The following is a 22094-nucleotide window of genomic DNA, read 5'->3' as shown; positions in this document are numbered from 1 at the left end:
ATGAGTGGTTTGATTGTAAATCATGATTAATTTACCAGGCAGTTACCACAAACTAGTGTTGTGACTTCCTTTCTCTCCCTGTACTTTTCTTTCTCAGTTCAATGTCAATGTAGTCATTGCAAAGCATCCATTTCACTGGCAATATCATTTTGGATTCTGGAAATATTGTGCTCAGGTCAGGTGGTGCTGTTGGACTGGTAGGCTATGCATGGCACTTGTAAAACACTGACTACACTTTTATTAATTAACATGGCTATCTGTTGCACCCTAGTGGCCAATAGTATGCACTACGGGTCAAAACCAAAACAGAGCTTGGTTTATTTGACTTCCTGTATTGAAATGAGCCGTTTGCAAATAATGGTTTGTTGTGGATCCAATCATTATCTCACCTATTTCAAGGCTTCTCTTAACATTGTCAGTGTTTTAAGTGGTGGGGCATTCATAGTATGAGTCGGGCTGTCATTCAGATTGTCCCAGAATGCAAATCTGTACAGGTTTTTTATTTTCACTTTCACAATCAAGTCGGACAGATAACCTGCCAGTAAGTACTGTAATGTCTTAGTTGACTGTTCGCTGTTTAAATTGTTTAAATGTACGTTTCGCTGTAGCCTAGCTAGCCTAATGTTGTGGATGAATAGGCTAATGCAAGGTTTTGTTTAATGAATAGCACAGGTTTTGAATCTTGAACTGATATCGAAAGTAACAGTAACTTTTACATTTGCAATGTCATGTCCACGCGTTCCTGTTGAATGTGTTGTATAGCTTTCAAATGTGCATTATTGGGCTATTCACTTCAATAGAAATGTTACAGATTGATTGATACATTATTTACTGTGCTACTAGTTGATACAATGAGTCATACTGTAACAATGCTCCACCTTCACCATGCTCCACCATTCGGTTTGGGGGGCCAGTACAAAAACAATGTATGAAATGTATGCATTCACTACTGTAAGTCGCTCTGGATAAGAGCGTCTGCTAAATGACTAAAATGTAAAAATGTAAATGGTTTGCTACAATGTAACCTGACTTCAATTCTTCCATCTGTAGGAAACTGCTGACTTCCTGCTTTTTTCTCAGGCGTGAGGATGACGACGTTAACTGTCACCATCCTGGTGCTCCTGCATGTATCCTTTGCCCCGTCTTTGGCGGCACAGCTTCCAGGAGATCATGATACCAACGGCAAGTCTTCCTCACTTCTACCTCCCATCGCCACTAATGGCCAACCTTTCCCCTGGATCCATATGAGACTTCCTGAAACTGTCTCTCCAATCCACTATGACCTCCTCGTCCACCCTAACCTGACCAGCCTAGACTTCACCGGAGCGGTGCAGATTCAACTCCAGGTCTTCGAGGACACCTCTACCATCATCCTCCACAGCAAGGACCTCCAGATAGCTAAAGCTGAGCTCTTGGCACCGGAAGGTCCAGGGTCACTGCCAGTGTATGATCGGGTCCCTTCTTTTTCTACAAGTGTTGTCATCAGGGTTGGAGTCAATTACATTTAAATTCCAGAAATTCTCTTCAATGCCTTTCAAGGAGGACATTTTGGAATTGAAATTGGAATATGGTTGACTTTCTGAATTGACTGGAATTCAAATGGACGTGAACCCAACCCTGGTTGTCATGTGTATTTATATTGATACTGATGTCTTTAACTGTGTAGATGGTAAATGGATTAATTGTTGATGTGGATGTGATTGTCGGTGCTTCTATGTAGCTACAACACCAATGTAAAAATCCTAGTAACATTTGTTGCATGGCAATAAAGTTTTCTCTTATTCTGATTCTTCAAGGCCTCTGCAGGTGTTGGAGTACCCAGCCTTCCACCAGCTAGCTCTGATGTCTGATGTGCTGCTGGTTAGAGGTGGGATGTACAAGGTTCGTCTGGAGTTCTCTGCCAACCTGTCTGACAGTTTCCACGGTTTCTACAAGAGCTCCTATCGCACAACTAAGGGAGAGGTCAGGTAAGAATACGAGCCATCAGGATTTATTTTTATTTCACCTTTATTTAACCAGGTAGGCTAGTTGTGAACAAGTTCTCATTTACAACTGCGACCTGGCCAAGATAAAGCAAAGCAGTGTGACACAGACAACAACACAGAGTTACACATGGAGTAAATGATAAACAAGCCAATAACACAATAAACAAGTCAATGACACAGTAGGAAAAAAAAGAAAGTCTATATACAGTGTGTGCAAAAGGCATGAGGAGGTAGGCAATAAATAGGCCATAGGAGCAAATAATTACAATTTAGCAGATCACTGGAGTGATAAATGAGCAGATGATGATGTGCAAGTAGAAATACTGGTGTGCAAAAGAGCAGAAAAGTAAATAAAATAAAAACAGTATGGGGATGAGGTAGGTAGATTAGGTGGGCTATTTACAGATGGACTATGTACAGCTGCAGCGATCAGTTAGCAGCTCAGGTAGCTGATGTTTAAAGTTGGTGAGGGAAATAAAAGTCTCCAACTTCAGCGATTTTTGCAATTCGTTCCAGTCACTGGCAGCAGAGAACTGGAAGGAAAGGCGGCCAAATGAGGTGTTGGCTTTGGGGATGATCAGTGAGATATACCTGCTGGAGCGCGTGCTACGGGTGGGTGTTGTTATCGTGACCAGTGAGCTGAGAAGGTGGAGCTTTACCTAGCAAAGACTAATAGATGACCTGGAGCCAGTGGGTCTGGCGACGAATATGTAGCGAGGGGCAGCCGACTAGAGCATACAGGTCGCAGTGGTGGGTGGTATAAGGTGATTTGGTAACAAAACAGATGGCACTGTGATGGACTGCAACCAGTTTGCTGAGTAGAGTAATGGAAGCTATTTTGTAGATGACATCGCCGAAGTCGAGGATCGGTAGGATAGTCAGTTTTACTAGGGTAAGTTTGGCGGCGTGAGTGAAGGAGGCTTTGTTGCGAAATAGGAAGTCGATTCTAGATTTGATTTTGGATTGTAGATGTATAATATGAGTCTGGAAGGAGAGTTTACAGTCTAACCAGACACCGAGGTGGTTCTAGTTGTCCACATATTCTAGGTCGGAACCGTCCAGGGTAGTGATGCTAGTCGGGCGGGCGGGTGCGGGCAGCGAACGGTTGAAAAGCATGCATTTGGTTTTACTAGTGTTTAAGAGCATTGGCCCTGGGCAGTATAGGTGGTCACCTAGAGCACTGAAAACTCACGTCAATCATTCTACAGTGCATTCCAAAAGAATATGCAGTGAAAGTGACCAACCACTTATAGTGATCAAATTGTCCTGTATTTGGATACGATCACGAAGAGGCAGTGATGTAGTCATGTCACCAAACCTAGTCCCAAGTCTTTATTGTTCAAGTTCGAGTCACGAATCGAGTCACGAGTCCCTTGGTAGTGCCAAAAGTAGCTGTACAATCATTTTTTAAGTTACATTTTATTCCAGTGTTGCACATTGGCAAGGCTACATAGATAATACCGCTATCTAACATTTGCTGCTGTAGCTCGTATGTTGAATTATGCAAAATATAGAGATTTTCTGACAACAGTCACAACTGGTCGAGTCACGGGTCAGGAAAATCGTGACTTGAGTCCGAGTCAAGTCTGAGTCCTTGAATCGAGTACTACAACACTGCTAAAAGGTGTGCCACTATAATGAATTACTCAATCATAAGCTTTACATTCATTTTCCCTAGACCTACTGTATATCTTAATTGTAAACGACACTTTTATTTTCTCCTCTGTTCTGTTAGGTTTATGGCGTCCACTCAGTTTGAAGCGACCAGTGCCCGAGCAGCCTTCCCCTGTTTCGATGAGCCAGCGTTCAAAGCCAACTTCACCATTCAGATACGGCGGGAGTCACGCCACATCGCCCTCTCCAACATGCCCAAGGTACCCTGGGAAACACACCACGGGCTGCATCTCAATAGTCTCAAGTGTCTTTCTCTCCTGGTCACCGTTCCTTCACTTGATTTTTAACAGATCTATTAACAGGTGATATATATATATATATTTAACAGATCTAATAACAGGTGATATATAACAGATCTATAAACAGGTGATATAACAGATCTATTAACAGGTGATATAACAGATCTATTAACAGGTGATATATATATATATATTTAACAGATCTAATAACAGGTGATATATAACAGATCTATAAACAGGTGATATAACAGATCTATTAACAGGTGATATAACAGATCTAATAACAGGTGATATATATATATATATAACAGATCTATTAACAGGTGATATATAACAGATCTATTAACAGGTGATATAACAGATCTAATAACAGGTGATATATATATATGTAACAGATCTATTAACAGGTGATATAACAGATCTATTAACAGGTGATAAATGGGGCAGATGAACGCAAATAAATTCTATCCATTTAAACGTTTTCACTATGTTGCTTTCACCTGTCAAGGCCCTTTATGAGCATCTCAAAGTACCTGTTTCTCCACACCGTCTGAATGCCAGGGAGAGGCAGGTGTCATAATGAACATATCCTCTACCTCTTCCCTCAACAGGTAAAGACAGTAGAGTTACCAGGTGGCGTGCTGGAGGACCACTTTGACACCAGCGTTAGGATGAGCACCTACCTGGTGGCCTTCATCGTCTCTGACTTCCAGTCTGTCAGCAAGACCACCAGTCACGGAGTCAAGGTGAGCAGGAAGTCCTCTCATTGGTCAGAATGAAAGGGTAACTTAAGATGCCCAACCTGCAAATAGAAATGAAGTGCATTGAATAACTTTCACGTGGGAAAAGGGGAGTTGTACCCTGTCTTGTTATTCAGGTTCTATCTGAAACCTTATGTATTGCTACTTCTCTGTTTCACTGACTATGACTAGTTTATACGTACACATCATTATAGCTCCCTAGTCCCCTGCTATGTGTAAGTGCGCAACAAAATATTTGTACGATTGACCTCTTCGGTATTGTCCTATCAGATCTCAGTGTATGCTGTACCAGACAAGATCAACCAGACAGACTTTGCCCTGAATGCTGCAGTCAGACTGTTGGACTTCTACGATGACTACTTTGACATCCCATATCCTCTACCCAAACAGGGTGAGTAGAACACACCGCACATAAACTACGCACCACAAATAGACTTACTGGGGTGCATTTGGTAGCAGGAAGTGGCACTAGCTGACAGTTTATGCTAATGTATGTCTATGTTTAATAATGGTTTATACACATTTTTGTAAGTAGACCTTCAAATAAAGCATTTCCTGATGTATTCCTATGTGTTCCTCCCAGACCTGGCAGCTATCCCAGACTTCCAGTCAGGTGCGATGGAGAACTGGGGTCTGACCACATACCGAGAGGCTGGGCTGCTCTTTGACCCCAACAAGAGCTCCGCCTCTGACAAGCTAGGCATCACCATGGTGATCGCACATGAGCTGGCACACCAGGTAAGTGGGACTAACCTCTGTTGGTTCATCAATCAGATGCTTTGTCAGAATATACAGTACCTTCAGAAAGTATTCCACATTTTGTTATGTTACAACCTAAATTCAAAACTGACAAAATACATTTTTTTCTGGCCCATCTACACACAATACCACAAAAATGACAAAGTGAAAACAAGTTTTTAGAAATGTTTGCACATTTATTGAAAATTAAATTAGGGCTGGGCGATATGGCCAAAATATCATATCACAGTATTAGTTTTAATGTATGATGGGTATTTGACAGTATTTTATGTTTTTGAATGATATAAGTCCTAAATGTGCTTCCTCAGTAAGTCGTGAGTGACCCTAGGGTGGCAACACATATACACTCTAAGTGATTTCAATGGGCCTCTCTCCATTTTCATTGTTTTATACTGTTCAATTCAACTTAACCAAAAATATATTTTTTGCATTTCCTGCGCTCATTTGAGATCATTTCCAAGCTGCCATGTAGGGCTGCACGATATGGGCAAATGTTAACCAAATGTTGCAATTGCGATTTGACTTGCAATTTAGATCAAAACACTTGGGTGAACTGTTGGAATCATGAAAAAATAATAGTTATTCTAATTCTATAGTTAGAAGATAGTGGGCACTTTGAATACGGTGTTGTTTGCCATGACAACAAATGAAAATGCCAGGGAGGAGTTATTGTGACAGGATAGGAACCAAAGTGTTGGTCAGTGTTTCCTCGGGGACCCTATAATCTTTGGCTACATTAACCCACTAGAGTCGATTGACACACAGGTGTGTCAATCTAAGCTACATAACAAAAACATTCCATCAAAATCAGTCAGCTTAAGCTAGAGATATCTTTTGCATTGGATGCATCTCAATCCATCACATCCACCGGCGTCGCACTTCTGCATCTGCGGTGAAAGATGGGAGAGCTAGAGCGGTGTTTGTCAGACCATGGGACATTATGAAAATCGGTCTTCACACGTAAACTTCTGTAGCGTCTGAATGATTTGACCTACAAACTATTATGACAACTTTATGGAAAGGGGAGACTCGATGGTGTTCTTCGTTTTGCTCTATGACCCCTTGTCTGAAGTTAACTGGTACCGGTTTTTAAAAAATGAATGGAAGTATGAAGGGATTTTTGTGCCTTCCCCAAAAAAGGGGTTAAAATAATATATATATATATATATACTGTACCAGTCAAAGTTTGGACAAACATACTCATTCCAGGGTTTTTCTTTATTTTGACTATGTTCAACATTGTAGAATAATAGTGAAGACATCAAAACTATGAAATAACACACATGAAATCATGTAGTAACCAAAAAAGTGTTAAATCAAAATCTATTTTGTATTTGAGATTCTTCAAAGTAGCCACACTTTGCCTTGATGACAGCTTTGCACACTCTTGGCGTTCTCTCAACCAGCTTCATGAGGTAGTCACCTGGAATGCATTTCAATTAACAGGTGTGCCTTGATAAAAGTTAATTTGTGGAATTTATTTTCTTAATGCGTTTGAACCAATCAGTTGTGTTGTGACAAGGTATGGGTGGTATACAGAAGATAGCCCTATTTGGTAAAAGATCAAATCCATATTATGGCAAGAACAGCTCAAATAAGCAAAGAGAAACGACAGTCCATCATTACTTTAAGACATGAAGGTCCGTCAATCTGGAAAATTTGAAGAACAGTCGCAAAAACCATCCAGCGCTATGATGAAACTGGTTCTTATGAGGACCGCTACAGGAATGGAAGACCCAGAGTTACCTCTGCTGCAGAGGATAAGTTCATTAGAGTTAACTGCACCTCAGAAATTGCAGCCCAAATAAATGCTTCACAGAGTTCAAGTAACAGACACATCTCAACATCAACTGTTCAGAGGAGACTGCATGAATCAGGCCTTCAAGGTCGAATTGCTGCAAAGAAACCACTACTAAAGGACACCAATAAGAAGAAGTGACTTGCTTGGGCCAAGAAACACGAGAAATGGACATTAGACCGATAGAAATCTGTCCTTTGTTCTGATGAGTCCAAATTTGAGATTTTTGGTTCCAACCCCCGTGTCTTTTGTGAGACGCAGAGCAGGTGAACGGATGATCTCTGCATGTGTGGTTTACACCGTGAAGCATGGGGGAGGAGGTGTGATGGTGTGGGGGTGCTTTGCTGGTGACAGTGTCTGTGATTTATTTTGATTTCAAGGCACGCTTAACCAGCATGGCTACCACAGCATTCTGCAGCGATACGCAAATAAAGAAAAACCCTTGAATGAGTAGGTGTGTCTAAACTTTTGACTGGTACTGTATATATAATAAACTATTTCCTTTTCTTTTTACAATTATATCTCCTAGATTAAGGACAGACACTTCAAAACCTTGTTTCTCATGATGTATTTTTTGACTGTTCTTTTTGCCATGTATGAAAGTGTTATTCAATACATATATATATATATATATATATATATATATATATATTTTTTTTTTTATACCTAAAGGGGTCCTAAAATTCAAAATCAAATAGCTAAATGATCCATAGTATGACCATCTTAAAACACTTCCATATGTCAGCTTAGCACCCCCCCCCTGTCTTAGAATCTAAACAATTAAATGTTTTCTCTTAGCTACTTCATGTAGCATTTTCATGCTTCACCTATTCTTCTTTACTTACAAGATACTGTTGCACAAACAACATGCTGATTTAGGCCTACACCATCACTGATATCAGGCTGTATAGCTAGCTACGTTTGCTCTGACTCAGTACATTTATTAGCTAGCTAGCCAGCTAACTAGTGATTTGCATTCGCTGCTAACACGACTTACATTTACATTTTAGTCATTTAGCAGACGCTCTTATCCAGAGCAACTTAAACCTGTTAAGGACAGACGTTCCGCTAGCGGAACCCCTAGCCAACAGCTAATGGCATCGCACGGCGCGAAATACAAAACCAACTAAAATACCACAATTCAATTTTCTCAAACAATCAACTATTTTACACCATTTTAAAGACAAGACTCTCGTTAATCTAACCACATTGTCCAATTTCAAAAAGGCTTTACAGCGAAAGCAAAACATTAGATTGTCAGGAGAGTACCCTGCCAAAAATAATCACACAGCCATTTTCAAAGCAAGCATATATGTCACAAAAACCCAAACCACAGCTAAATGCAGCACTAACCTTTGATGATCTTCATCAGATGACACTCCTAGGACATTATGTTATACAATACATGCATGTTTTGTTCAATCAAGTTCATATTTATATCAAAAAACTGCTTTTTACATTAGCATGTGATGTTCAGAACTAGCATACCCACCGCAAACTTCCGGTGAATTTACTAAATTACTCACAATAAACGTTCACAAAAAACATAACAATTATTTTAAGAATTATAGATACAGAACTCCTTTATGCAATCGCGGTGTCAGATTTTAAAATAGCTTTTCGGCGAAAGCACATTTTGCAATATTCTGAGTAGATAGCTCGGCCATCACAGGCTAGCTAATTTGACACCCACCAAGTTTGGTGCTCACTAAACTCAGAATTACTATAAGAAAAATTTGATTACCTTTGCTGTTCTTCGTCAGAATGCACTCCCAGGGCTTCTACTTCAACAACAAATGTTTTTTTGGTTCGAAATAATCCATAGTTATTGTTCGTGCGTTGAGGTCACTATCCGAAGACACGCGAGTGCATTTCGTGACAAAAAAATTCCAAATATTCCATTACCGTACTTCGAAGCATGTCAAACGCTGTTTAAAATAAATGTTTATGCTATTTTCTCGTAAAATAGCGATAATATTCCAACCGGGCGACGTTGTATTCATTCAAAGAATGAAAGAAAAAAATGGAGTAGTCTCGTGGACGCGCATCTCCAGTGTCACTGTCCCCAGGCAGGCCAGTAACAAACAGAGCTGCTGTACTTAGCCCAGAGACTGCAGACCTCTCATTCCACTTTCTGGCGCCTTCTGAGAGCCAATGGAAGCCTTAGAAAATGTCACGTTACAGCACAGATGCTGTATTTTCGATAGAGAGGCTACAGAAGGACAATAAATTGTCAGACAGGGCACTTCCTGTATGGAATCTTCTCAGGTTTTGGCCTGCCATATGAGTTCTGTTATACTCACAGACACCATTCAAACAGTTTTAGAAACTTTAGAGTGTTTTCTATCTAAATCTACTAATTATATGCATATTCTACTTTCTGGGCAGGAGTAGTAACCAGATTAAATCGGGTACGTTTTTTTATCCGGCCGTGAAAATACTGCCCCCTATCCCAAATGCATACATTTCATTATTTTTTATTTTTTTGTACAGGTCCCCCGTGGGAATCAAACCCACAACCCTGGCGTTGCACACACCATGCTGGCGTTGCAAACACCATGCTCTACCAACTGAGCCACAGGGAAGACAACCACAACTTCCTAAGAAAAGACAAACTAGCTGTTTGCAGATGTAAGAAACACAAATGAATAGTGTAATTATAGAACGCTTGTGGATTTATATTAAGAAGCAACATGGAAACAGCGTCGTAGTCATCAACATTGTTGCATGTGCTTCATTGACCATGCGGACTGAACTCAAGTGTATCGTGGTCGAGCAACGACAAATGCGCTCCTTGAGTGACGGGATGGGACTAGGTCTGTGTGGAAAGCAGCATGGAGAGATAGAGGGGAGAGAGATGACACAAGTAGCGGAGTAAACTATAAAAATAGACGTTACACACGGCGTATCACATTTAACAAACAAAACATTAAAATACCATTATAGAAAGTAAAGTAAAAACTCAAACTGGTCCGTACATCAATACTGGTGTATAGTCAAATACGGTATACCGCACAGCCCAAAGGAAATACAGAAATATCTCATTTACATAAGTATTCACACCCTGAGTCAATACATGTTAGAATCACCTTTGGCAGCGATTACAGCTGTGAGTCTTTCTGGGTAAGTCTCTTAATCTTAAGAGCAAAATTCTTCAAGGTCTGTGAAATTGGTTGTTGATCATTGCTAGACATCTCTTTTTAAGTCTTGCCATAGAGTTTCAAGCAGATTTAAGTCAAAACTGTAACTCGGTCACTCAGGAACATTCCCTGTCTTCTTGGTAATCAACTCCAGTGTAGATTTGGCCTTGTGTTTTAGGTTATTGTCCTGCTGAAAGGTGAATTCATCTCCCAGTGTCTGGTGGAAAGCAGACTGAACCAGATTTTCCTCTAGGATTTTGCCTGTGCTTAGCTCCATTCCGTTTCTTTTTTATCCTGGACCTCCTCCGTCCTTAACGATTACAAGCATACCCATAACATGATGCAGCCAACACTATGCTTGAAAATATGGAGGGTGGTACTCAGTAATGTGTTGTATTCGATTTTCCCCAAACATAACACTTTTGTATTGAGGACAAAAAGTTAATTGCTTTGCCTTATTTTTTGCAGTATTACTTTAGTGGATTGTTGCAAACAGGATGCATGTTTTGGAATATTTATATTCAGTACAGGCTTCCTTCTTTTCGCTCTGTCAATTAGGTTATTATTGTGGAGTAACTACAATGTTGTAGTTACTCCACACGGTCCCGTGTGGCTCAGTTGGTAGAGCATGGTGTTTGAATGCGGGGACCAGTACGGAAAAAAATTATGAAATGTATGCATTCACTACTGTAAGTCGCTCTGGATAAGAGCGTCTGCTAAATGACTAAAATGTAAATGTAAATGTTGTTCATCCATCCTCAGTTTTCTCATATCACAGCCAATTAAACTCTGTAACTATTTTAAAGTTACCATAGGATTCATGGTGAAATCCCTGCGCGGATTCATTCCTCTCCTGCAACTGAGTTAGGATGGACGCCTGGATCTTTGTACTGACTGGATATATTGATACACCATCCAAAGTGTAATTAATAACTTCACCATGCTCAAAGGAATATTCTATTGGTATTCTACCAATAGGCTTTGGAAAACCTCCCTGGTCTTTGTGGTGGAATCTGTGTTTGAAATTCACTTCTTGACTGAGGAGCCTTACAGATAATTGTATGTTTGGGGTACAGAGATGAGGTAGTCAGTAAAAAATCATGTTAAACACTATTATTGCACACAGTGTGTATTCTATGTTTGGGGTACAGAATAATATTAAACACACTGATTGAATCCATTCAACTTATTATGTGACTAGTTAAGCACATTTTTACTGAATACTGAACTTATTTAGTCTTGCCATAACAAAGGGGTTGAATATTTATTGACTCAAAACATTTCAGCTTTTCATTTTTTATTCATTTGTTAACATTTAGAAAAATACTTGAACATTATGGGGAATTGTGTGTAGGCCAGTGACCAAAAAATCTAAATAAAATCCATTTTAAATTCAGGCTGTAACACCATTTTGTTGTTGTTGAAAAAGTCAAGGGGTGTGCATACTTTCTGAAGGCATGTGGTATATTCCCTGTTATAAACTGGGTGTTTCGAGCCCTGAATGCTGATGTGCTAACATCAGACCGTATACCACGGGTATGACAAAATATTTATTTTTACTGCTCTAATTACGTTGGTAACCAGTTTATAATAGCAATGAGGCACCTTATGGCCAATATACCACGACTAAGGCTGTATCCAGGCACTCTGCGTTGTGTCGTGCTTTAGAACAGCCTTTAGCCGTAGTATATTGGCCATATACCACACCCCCTCGTGCCTTATTGCTTAATTATTAGCTTGTTTCTGTGCTCTAATGTTAAGTGTTACCAGTGTTCTAGTAGTTTTGGGTAATGCATTACATTTCTTGTGAGTTTTCTTTATGTTTTTTACCTAGTGGTTCGGTAACCTAGTGACTATCTTGTCCTAACCCTGTCTCTACTCCTGTTGTTCTAGTGGGTTGGTAACCTAGTAACTATCTTGTCCTAACCCTGTCTCTACTCCTGTTGTTCTAGTGGGTTGGTAACCTAGTGACTATCTTGTCCTAACCCTGTCTCTACTCCTGTTGGTCTAGTGGTTCAGTAACCTAGTGACTATCTTGTCCTAACCCTGTCTCTACTCCTGTTGTTCTAGTGGGTTGGTAACCTAGTGACTATCTTGTTCTAACCCTGTCTCTACTCCTGTTCTTGTAGTGGGTTGGTAACCTAGTGACTATCTTGTCCTAACCCTGTCTCTACTCCTGTTGGTCTAGTGGGTTGGTAACCTAGTGACTATCTTGTCCTAACCCTGTCTCTACTCCTGTTGGTCTAGTGGGTTGGTAACCTAGTAACCATCTTGTCCTAACCCTGTCTCTACTCCTGTTGGTCTAGTGGTTCGGTAACCTGGTGACCATGCAGTGGTGGAATGACCTGTGGCTCAACGAGGGCTTTGCAAAGTTCATGGAGTTTGTGTCAGTGAACATCACCAACCCTGAGCTGCAAGTGGTAAGCCTCTGTTTGGTTTGCTTTCTAATATTCATTTTCTGTATTTCTTTTGTTGATTTAGTATGAAATGAAAGAGTATAGTAGAGAGTTTGTATAGAAACGTACCTGAACAAATACTGAGCTAGTTGATAGGCAGGCTGCTGGATGTATGTGTAGGGAAATCAGGGTTATTGTGATATCACTAACTGACAAATGACTTCTCTCTTTCTCTGTTTTCTCTCGATCTCTTCCTTCCTCCCTTTCCCTCCCCCCTCAGAATGACTTCTTCCTAGGGAAGTGTTTTGAGGCGATGGAGGTAGATTCATTAAGCTCCTCCCACCCCGTTTCCAGCCAGGTGGACACTCCTACTCAGATCCAGGAGATGTTTGACGATGTCTCCTATGATAAGGTCAGACTCCCATCCAATCAATCAATCAATCAATCAACCAAGGTCTGACTCCTGTCCAGTCTATTCCCTTCATGCTGACTATCCGTCAGACCTAGTTTCAAATACTTCACTGCAATGGAACCAATAGAAGAGCCCCAAAAGTGCAAACCCCCTTCACCTGAAACTCAAGGCAGGCTAAAACAAACACTCAAAGTACTAGAAAGATTTCAAATAGTATTTGAACACCGGTTTGCTACCTCTTCTGAAAGTTCTCCAGTCTAGTCAGTGAGTTGATTTCTGTGAATTCATGTGTTATTGTTTTCCAGGGGGCGTGTATTTTGAACATGCTGAGAGACTTCCTGACCCCAGAGGCGTTTAAGATTGGTATTGTCCGCTACCTCAGACGTTACAGCTATCAGAACACTGTCAACAGCCATCTGTGGGAGAGCCTCACTAACGTGAGTGTGTACAGTTACCTGAGCTTCATACCCTTTTCATACTACTGAGTCGAACCCAACCAAGCCAGTAATGTGTGTGTCTTAACAGATCTGCCAATCAGATGATCTGGATGAGGGCAGACTGAAAGACGAGGGGTTCTGTTCTCAGGAGAAGGCCCAGTCTGGAGCTCCTGTAAGTCACAACACACCAGCAAACCCCTCCTACACACTGTCACAGTCAACCCACTGTCACAGTCAACCCACTGTCACAGTCAACCCACTGTCACAGTCAACCCACTGTCACAGTACACTGTCACAGTCAACCCACACTCACAGTCAACCCACACTCACAGTCAACCCACTGGCACAGTCAACACACTGTCACAGTACACTGTCACAGTCAACCCACTGTCACAGTCAACCCACTGTCACAGTCAACCCACTGTCACAGTCAACCCACTGTCACAGTCAACACACTGTCACAGACAACACACTGTCACAGACAACACACTGTCACAGTCAACCCACTGTCACAGTCAACACACCGTCACAGTACACACTTACAGTCAACCCACTGTCACAGTCAACCCACTGTCACAGTCAACCCACTGTCACAGTCAACCCACTGTCACAGTCAACACACTGTCACAGTCAACACACCGTCACAGTCAACCCACTGTCACAGTCAACCCACTGTCACAGTCAACACACTGTCACAGTCAACACACTGTCACAGTCAACACACCGTCACAGTACACACTTACAGTCAACCCACTGTCACAGTCAACCCACTGTCACAGTCAACCCACTGTCACAGTCAACCCACTGTCACAGTCAACCCACTGTCACAGTCAACCCACTGTCACAGTCAACACACTGTCACAGTCAACACACCGTCACAGTACACACTTACAGTCAACCCACTGTCACAGTCAACACACTGTCACAGTCAACACACCGTCACAGTCAACCCACTGTCACAGTCAACACACTGTCACAGTCAACACACCGTCACAGTCAACCCACTGTCACTGTCAACACACTGTAACTGTCAACACACTGTAACTGTCAACACACTGTAACTGTCAACACACTGTAACTGTCAACACACTGTAACAGTCAACACACTAACAGTCAACACACTATCAATCAACACACTGTAACAGTCAATGTCTTGTGGTGTTCATGTCCTGTGGGGTAATGTATCCTGTGCTGTGTCCTTCCTGGCTTGCTATAGAAGTGGTACTCAGGTGACTGTCTGTGCGTGTGTGTTTGTGATGTAGAAGTGGTACTCAGGCGATCAGCTGGATGTGAGGGCCATCATGGACACGTGGACGCTGCAGGAGGGGTTTCCCCTGGTCACTGTAGAGGTCAGGGGTCGCCAGGTCAGACTCAGCCAGGAGAGATACCTCAAGACTGACGATCCCTCACAGACACACGGGTAAGATAATTCTCACTCCTTTCGTATTTTCTGGTTTTATTGAACAGATGTCAGTGAGAGAGAATGTTTCAGAGGGCAGTAGGAAGATTTTGACCCCTCTTTGACTGCAGTTGGAACTAGATATCCAGGAAACATCATGGTTTCATTTCCTTTGTAGAGATGGTAGTTCAGACTTGGTAATTCAGGGGTTTGTGAATAACCAACTCATTCAATATATATATAACCTCCTGACCCTCCCATGCAGCTTCCTGTGGCAGGTTCCTTTGACCTACATCACCAGCAGCTCCAGCACAGTGCATCGCTTCCTGCTCAAGACCAGGACAGGTAGGCGTCTCTGTCTGTGGTTTGTGACCTAACAGTTCTAGCATTAGTCTCGTCTGGTAACAGTATAGTTACAGTATACTAACTAACTACCTCCCCCTCTAGATGTGCTGTACCTACCAGAGGAGGTGGGGTGGGTCAAGTTTAACGTGGATATGAGTGGTTACTACATGGTCCATTACGAGGGGGAAGGCTGGCGTTCTCTGACCTCCCTGCTGCTGACCAATCACAGGGCTCTGAGCTCCAATGACCGCGCTTCCCTCATCAACAATGCCTTCCAATTGGTCAGGTCAGTCTGTCATGACAGTGTATAATGTTGTAAAATGTATTATTTCAATGTCGTTTTCTATGTATACTGATCACGATTTTACTAAATTACAGTTCATATAAGGAAATCAGTCAATTTAAATAAATTCATTAGGCCCTAATCTATGGATTTCACATGACTAGGCAGGGACGCAGCCATGGGTGGTCCTGGGAGGGCATAGGCCCACCCACTTGGGAACCACCCCAGCCAATCAGAATTCGTTTTCCCCCATAAACGGGCTTCATTACAGACAGAAATACTCCTCAGTTTCATCAGCTGTTCAGGTGGCTGGTCTCAGACGATCCTGCAGGTGAAGAAGCCGGATGTGGAAGTCCTGGCGTGGTTACACGTGGTCTGCGGTTGTAAGGCCGGTTGGACATACTGCCAAATTCTCTAAAACGACATTATTGTAGAGAAATTGGCAACAGCTCTGGTGGACATTCATGCAGTCAGCATGCCAATTGCACACTCATCTGTGGCATTGTGTTGTGTGACAAAATTGCACATTTTAGTGGCCTTTTATTGTCCCCAGCAAATGTATGCACAAAATTTGAGAGAAATAAGCTTTTTGTGCGTATGGAACATTTCTGGGATCTTTTATTTCAGCTCATGAAACATGGGACCAACACTTTACATGTTGCATTTATATTTTTGTTCAGTGTATTTTTGTATGTCAAGTGGTTGTGTTTTTAAAAAAAAATTTAAACTAACTTTTCCAAATTTGAAATGTCTTCGGATTGGTTAGATTAGTCATGGTACAACCGGCAGTCACGAGTCATAACCGCAGTCATATTCCACATGGCCGTTGAGTCACGGTAACGAACTCCAAAATTGTCCTCTGATGCCGCTGATGGTCATTAGTAGCCTACCAAACTTGCTAACGGCCAGTCGCTAACGGCCAGTCGCTAACGGCCAGTCGCTAACGGCCAGTCGCTAACGGCCAGTCGCTAACGGCCAGTCGCTAACGGCCAGTCGCTAACGGCCAGTCGCTAACGGCCAGTCGCTAACGGCCAGTCGCTAACGGCCAGTCGCTAACGGCCAGTCGCTAACGGCCTGATACTCAGCGCTCTATTTTCCCTATAATCACTTTTACCTGTAATCAATCCAATACTATCGAAAATCAAATGAAACACTACATGAAAGCCCTGGCATTCAGTTTGAGCAGACTGTTGCGTAGTGAGAGCCAGCTCCTCGTCGCTGGTTGATGCATGGAATGAATCGATGCCCAACGTGAACTGCCTAAGGCAAGAAACAGCGCATACATTTTTTTTTTTGCGACTTTTTCAAATCATAGTCGCAGGCATCATGATGTATCCTAGCCCATAGACCTATATGTTTTGATAAGGTTTGTATCACAACAAAAGTGGCCAAATAACTCTAAGCATACCCTATAGGCATAGGACCCCTGGAACAGGGTTGGAGAGCACAGAGTCGAGTGAAACGTGTTCTTATAAACCCAGTCATTGTGCAACAAAAAAAATAGTTTTGACGTGACACTATTTAAAAGAGGATCCCAACTTTCTAATACTTCTATATTTATTGTTAAATTCTTAACATGAAGCACATTTAATCTGCTTTACAACCTGTGTAGCTTACCTGGCATATTCAAAACGTAACCGCGGGTAACCTCCGTTCACTATTGGAGTGCATGCTATGGATGCCGTGTTTTATTTGTGGGCCGTTCTAAATCGAAACTACTTCCACACATATATTATTAGGCTATATGTAAAGACCTGATTCAATTGAGAACAGTCTGATGGGTGAGAATATTATCAAGGACAACAATTGTGAATGAGAGACTGATGGAGTGTGTGCAGCCTGCGCAAGAAACAGAGAAGAGCGTATGCCTTTCATGAGACTTTTTTTCAAATTAGAGTTGCATCATGCAACCTTGTATTAGAAATCAGAACAAGAGCCTAAGGTTTGTATCATAACTAAAGTTACATTATAACTGTAAGAATATAGGAGGACCTGTTTCAACAGGATCACTTTAACCGCTCAACACAGAATAGCCGAATGTGTGCACTGCCTCGGAAATCATTTTGGGGAAAATATATACTTTTTATTTTATTCAGCTTTGTTCAATTGTATTGTTCTTACTATAAAATAATGGAAATTATAAGCAAATCTTGTCTGCTAAATGAACTAGTGTAGCCCACAGCCATATGGCCTTGCCAGATCAGGACCTAACATAAGGACAACTCAGTATTCTGTTCTTTTGAAACATTTTAAATAATGGATTTATTGTGATGGTGTAGGCTATATTGAATGGGTTTATTAGACTTTTTAAAATGTACTGTAGATGCGCATCAGTGGCTTGTATTCTAGCCTAACGATACATGACAGTTTGCATGACAGTTACAGGTTGACAATTTCATGACCTCCACAGCCCTAGTGGTACGTATTCAAAATGTCTTCAGGTGAGTGGGTTGAGGGATTTTGTCTGTGTCCCCCATTGTGGGTAAGGTAGGACTGGACACAGCCCTGAACCTGTCTCAGTATCTGTCCCTAACCCCATGTCCCCTTTCTCCTTTGTAGTGTTGGTAAGGTAGGACTGGACACAGCCTTGGACATGTCCCAGTATCTGTCCCTAACCCCATGTCCCCTTTCTCCTTTGTAGTGTTGGTAAGGTAGGACTGGACACAGCCTTGGACATGTCCCAGTATCTGTCCCTAACACCATGTCCCCTTTCTCCTTTGTAGTGTTGGTAAGGTAGGACTGGACACAGCCTTGGACCTGTCTTTGTATCTGTCCAAGGAGACAGACATCATGCCTGTCACCCAGGGTCTGGGGGAGCTGGTCCCTCTCTACAAACTGATGGAGAAGAGAGACATGGAGGGTCTGGAGAACCAGATGAAGGTAAGAGAGTCTGGTTCCTCTTGAGGTTTCTTTCTTCCAGAGTTTTTGACAGAGCTTTTGTCACTGTGCTTCTGCTTGCTCTTTGGGTTCTAGGCCGGGTTTCTGTATAAGCACTGTGTGACAACTGTTGATGTAAAAAGGGCTTTATCAATACATTTGACTGATGGATTGAATAGAGACATAATATCTGTTTGTCAGGGCTACATCGTGGAGCTGTTCCGGGGTTTGATAGACCGTCAGACGTGGAGTGACGACGGCTCTGTTTCCCAGAGGGTTCTAAGGAGCTACCTGCTGCTGTTCGGCTCTGTCAGGAACCATCCCCCCTGTGTCGCTACCGCCACACACCTCTTCAACAAGTGGAGGGCCTCCGACGGCAACATGAGGTCAGAGGTCAAACCATTCAATTCAATGAAAATAAACATTTTTTTTTGTCCTAAAGGTCAAGAGAGAAAAGAAGGAGAGCATGCTAGAGTATTGGGACAACCCCCTCTCTCTCTTCTTCCTCAGTCTCCCCAGTGATGTCAGCTTGGCGGTGTTTGCCATTGGTGCTCGTGACCCCGAGGGATGGGATTTCCTCTTTGAGAAGTACCGCCATTCGCAGCACACATCTGTCAAGAGCCGCATCAAGTCTGCCCTGTCCATCAGCCCTCTGCAACACAAGCTAAAGCGGTGGGTTAACATGAAGAACGTCTTAGAACTATCTCTCCTGCTTACAGCACTCAGAACTATCTCTCCTGCTTACAGCACTCAGAACTATCTCTCCTGCTTACAGCACTCAGAATTATCTCTCCTGCTTACAGCACTCAGAATTATCTCTCCTGCTTACAGCACTCAGAACAATCTCTCCTGCTTACAGTATTCAGAAGTTGCTGCTCTGCTTTCTTGCTGCTCTGTATTGCATTAAAACCTGTAAAAGTCTAAACCTTTGGGGTGGGGTCATAGCATGAATCATTTAACTATTTGATTTAGAATTTTAGGACCCCTGTAGGTATCACAAAATCTAGAATTTGGGCTTAACTACTATAGCCCATAGAAACACATTGAATAACATTCATAAATGGAAAAACACAGTCCAAAATTATAAACATAAGTAATAACGTTTTCGATTGTCTGCCCTAAATCTATAGCACATATTTAACCCCTTTTATGTTGGCTCAAAAATACCTTCATACTTCCATAAATGTTTTAAACTGATACCGGGTTACCTTCAGACGAGTCCCGTGGGGTTTGTGGGCATCGTAGAGCAAAACAGAACGCCATCGTGTTCGTGAGAGTCTCACCGTTACGTGGCGCTACGTTTTCATGAGAAGACCGTTTTGCGGGATGTCTCTTGGTCTGACATACACAGCACTTTAGCTCTGCCACATTCCATAGCAGATGCGGTGGTTTGACCTCTCCCTCACACCCCCTGTGTCTCCCCCCCCCCCCCCAGGTTAATGGAGCAGAGTCTTGCGGGCGAGGTGATGAAGACTCAGGACCTTCCTCATGTGGTCATCTCTGTCAGCAGGAACCCCAAAGGGTACAAGCTGGCCTGGGACTTCCTCAGACACAACTGGCACACACTGGTGAAGAAGTGAGTCTGATGATCTTACGCCGTGGTTATACTAGAAACTATCTTGTAGCAAGGAATCACCAAGATCTCCCCTCATGGTGTATCTTCAGAACAGCATGCAAAGGGGAACGTTGGCTGTTAGCCTGTCCAGCATGGTGTCAAAGCTAGCTAGCAAAACCCTCACTCTGATTGTTATTTGGTTGCGTTGCTGATAATTTGCATAAAGTTGGAATTTTCTTTTTTGAGGTGTCTGTTTACCTAACCCCCATGACCTTTTGACCTGTAGGTTTGACCTGGGGTCCCACTCTATCTCAGGCATGGTGACCGGTGTGACCAACCAGTACTCTACCAGGGAGATGCTGGACGAGGTAAGAGTCTGTCTACTCTGATGTTTGATAATACCACTACTATTATGTCAGCTGTAATAACTACTTCAAAATTCAAAAGGCACTCGCACATCTGAGCAATCTTTTTTGCAGGTGCATGGTAGCAGTTGGTGTTTCCCTCAGCTGTAATAAATACCCCACTGTCAGTGTATTACTGGTGTGTGTCTGTGTGTTCATAGGCTCACACTCAGCTGTATATAGTAGATATGTTTAAGATCTATTCTAAGCAGTCTCCCCATGTCTCCTCCCCCCAGGTTCGCGGGTTCTTTGACTCTCTGTCTGAGGAGACAGGTTCTGGTCTGAGGTGTATCCAGCAGACATATGAAAGCATTGAGGAGAACATCCGCTGGATGGACCAGCACCTGCCCCAGCTAAAGGCCTGGCTGGACAGACAGGCCCAGGGAGCCAGGACAGAGACACAGGGCCACGAGGATCTATAGGCCTTCTATGCAGTACAGGGCAGGGAGGGGTCTAGAGCAGGGTTCCCCAACCTAACGGGCCGCGGGAAAAATTTGGCCCGCAGCAGGTTTTATTTGGCCCCCCAAGTTTTCTGAGAAAATAATAAAAAAATATATATATTTTTTTTTATTGTTGGACATAAGACTGTAAAAACACCATTTTTAATTTAAGAAATCTGTTCTCAAGTATTCCCACGTATAATAGAGACAGGTGATCGTAAGCAAGATTTGAAATATTTATGTTTTAGTCAAACATATCTTTTTGGGCTTCTTGCGGGCAACAAATGATTTGTAATTATGTTCCGGCCCCCCCTGCTCAAGAGAAAAATCGTCCCGCGGCTGAATCTAGTCGATGATCCCTGGTCAAGAGCGCAGAATGAGCATGGCCGTGTTTGAGAGCATCAAAACCGGGATGTATTGTGTGTAAATTGTGACTGACTGACGTAGAAATAATATTGAGTAGTTATTTATGATGCAAGATGATTTGTAGATTAGTCAGTCTCAACTCACCTTTAAAGAATAATATTTCCTCAGTGCATTGAGCAGTGTTGGTAACACTGGATGTCACATTTCTGTCTGAGACGAAGGTCGGCCCAAGGCTAAGACCCTAAACTATTTTTTTATATTTTTCATCTTAGGTAAATTTATAAGAATTGACTCGGTTAATCAGTTATCCTCACCCCAACCTTAAACAGACGTGTGACTGTGATGAATTTATTTTACAATACTGTCAGCATAAATATGTGAACCTTTACCTTTTTTTATATAATGGTTGTCCCCACTTCTTACGGGATCATAACCACCAGGAGATTTTCTCCACATAAGCGTTGCCTTGGTTACTGTTTCTAGGAGAAACAGCACAGTCCTGCATCTCAGAGGAGGCTCCTTCTATTGCATTTGTTGGCTCACCTATGTTGTGTTTTTTGCTGATCTTGCTGCATTTATGATGTAATGATTTGGCTTCATAATGTCTCAATGCTCTGATCTCAGATGATGCCCTGCTGGGGGTTTTTTTTTGCCTCTGTGTTTTTCAGATTTTGTGAGAATTAAAATGTTGACAAGAATCGGTATTTTGTTAAAATATAGAATGAAAAATATTGATTGTAAAACCCTGTCATTTATTGGAAGGCTCTAGCTAAGAGATGGGTCAGACAGACAAATCTAAATGAATAAAGAGAACATACAATAAT

General features: G+C 42.1%; 1 protein-coding gene across 2 annotated transcripts; it reads left to right on the top strand.

Moving 5' to 3' along the window:
* Window positions 1-310: 310 nt before the first annotated feature.
* On the top strand, window positions 311-22093 carry erap1b (endoplasmic reticulum aminopeptidase 1b). Of its 2 annotated transcripts, none has more exons than XM_029763738.1 (20): window positions 311-541; window positions 1081-1444; window positions 1797-1967; window positions 3721-3859; window positions 4510-4644; window positions 4930-5050; window positions 5243-5397; window positions 12663-12776; window positions 13033-13164; window positions 13470-13601; window positions 13690-13773; window positions 14864-15021; window positions 15266-15345; window positions 15448-15631; window positions 18352-18508; window positions 18707-18891; window positions 19016-19177; window positions 19941-20081; window positions 20347-20428; window positions 20701-22093. In XM_029763738.1, exons 2-20 carry the CDS (start codon window positions 1089-1091, stop codon window positions 20884-20886), a joined length of 2874 nt encoding a protein of 957 aa, XP_029619598.1. In that variant the 5' UTR covers window positions 311-541; window positions 1081-1088; the 3' UTR covers window positions 20887-22093. The 2 variants fall into 2 exon arrangements, with proteins under 2 accessions (XP_029619598.1, XP_029619597.1); XM_029763737.1 differs by having other exon boundaries at window positions 1051-1444.
* Window position 22094: the final 1 nt, after the last annotated feature.

Source organism: Salmo trutta, chromosome 9 (assembly GCF_901001165.1).
Source record: "Salmo trutta chromosome 9, fSalTru1.1, whole genome shotgun sequence".
In the NCBI taxonomy this organism is placed as follows: domain Eukaryota; kingdom Metazoa; phylum Chordata; class Actinopteri; order Salmoniformes; family Salmonidae; genus Salmo; species Salmo trutta.
Note: the sequence above shows the minus strand (reverse complement) of the source record. Positions and strands in the feature narration are given on the sequence as shown.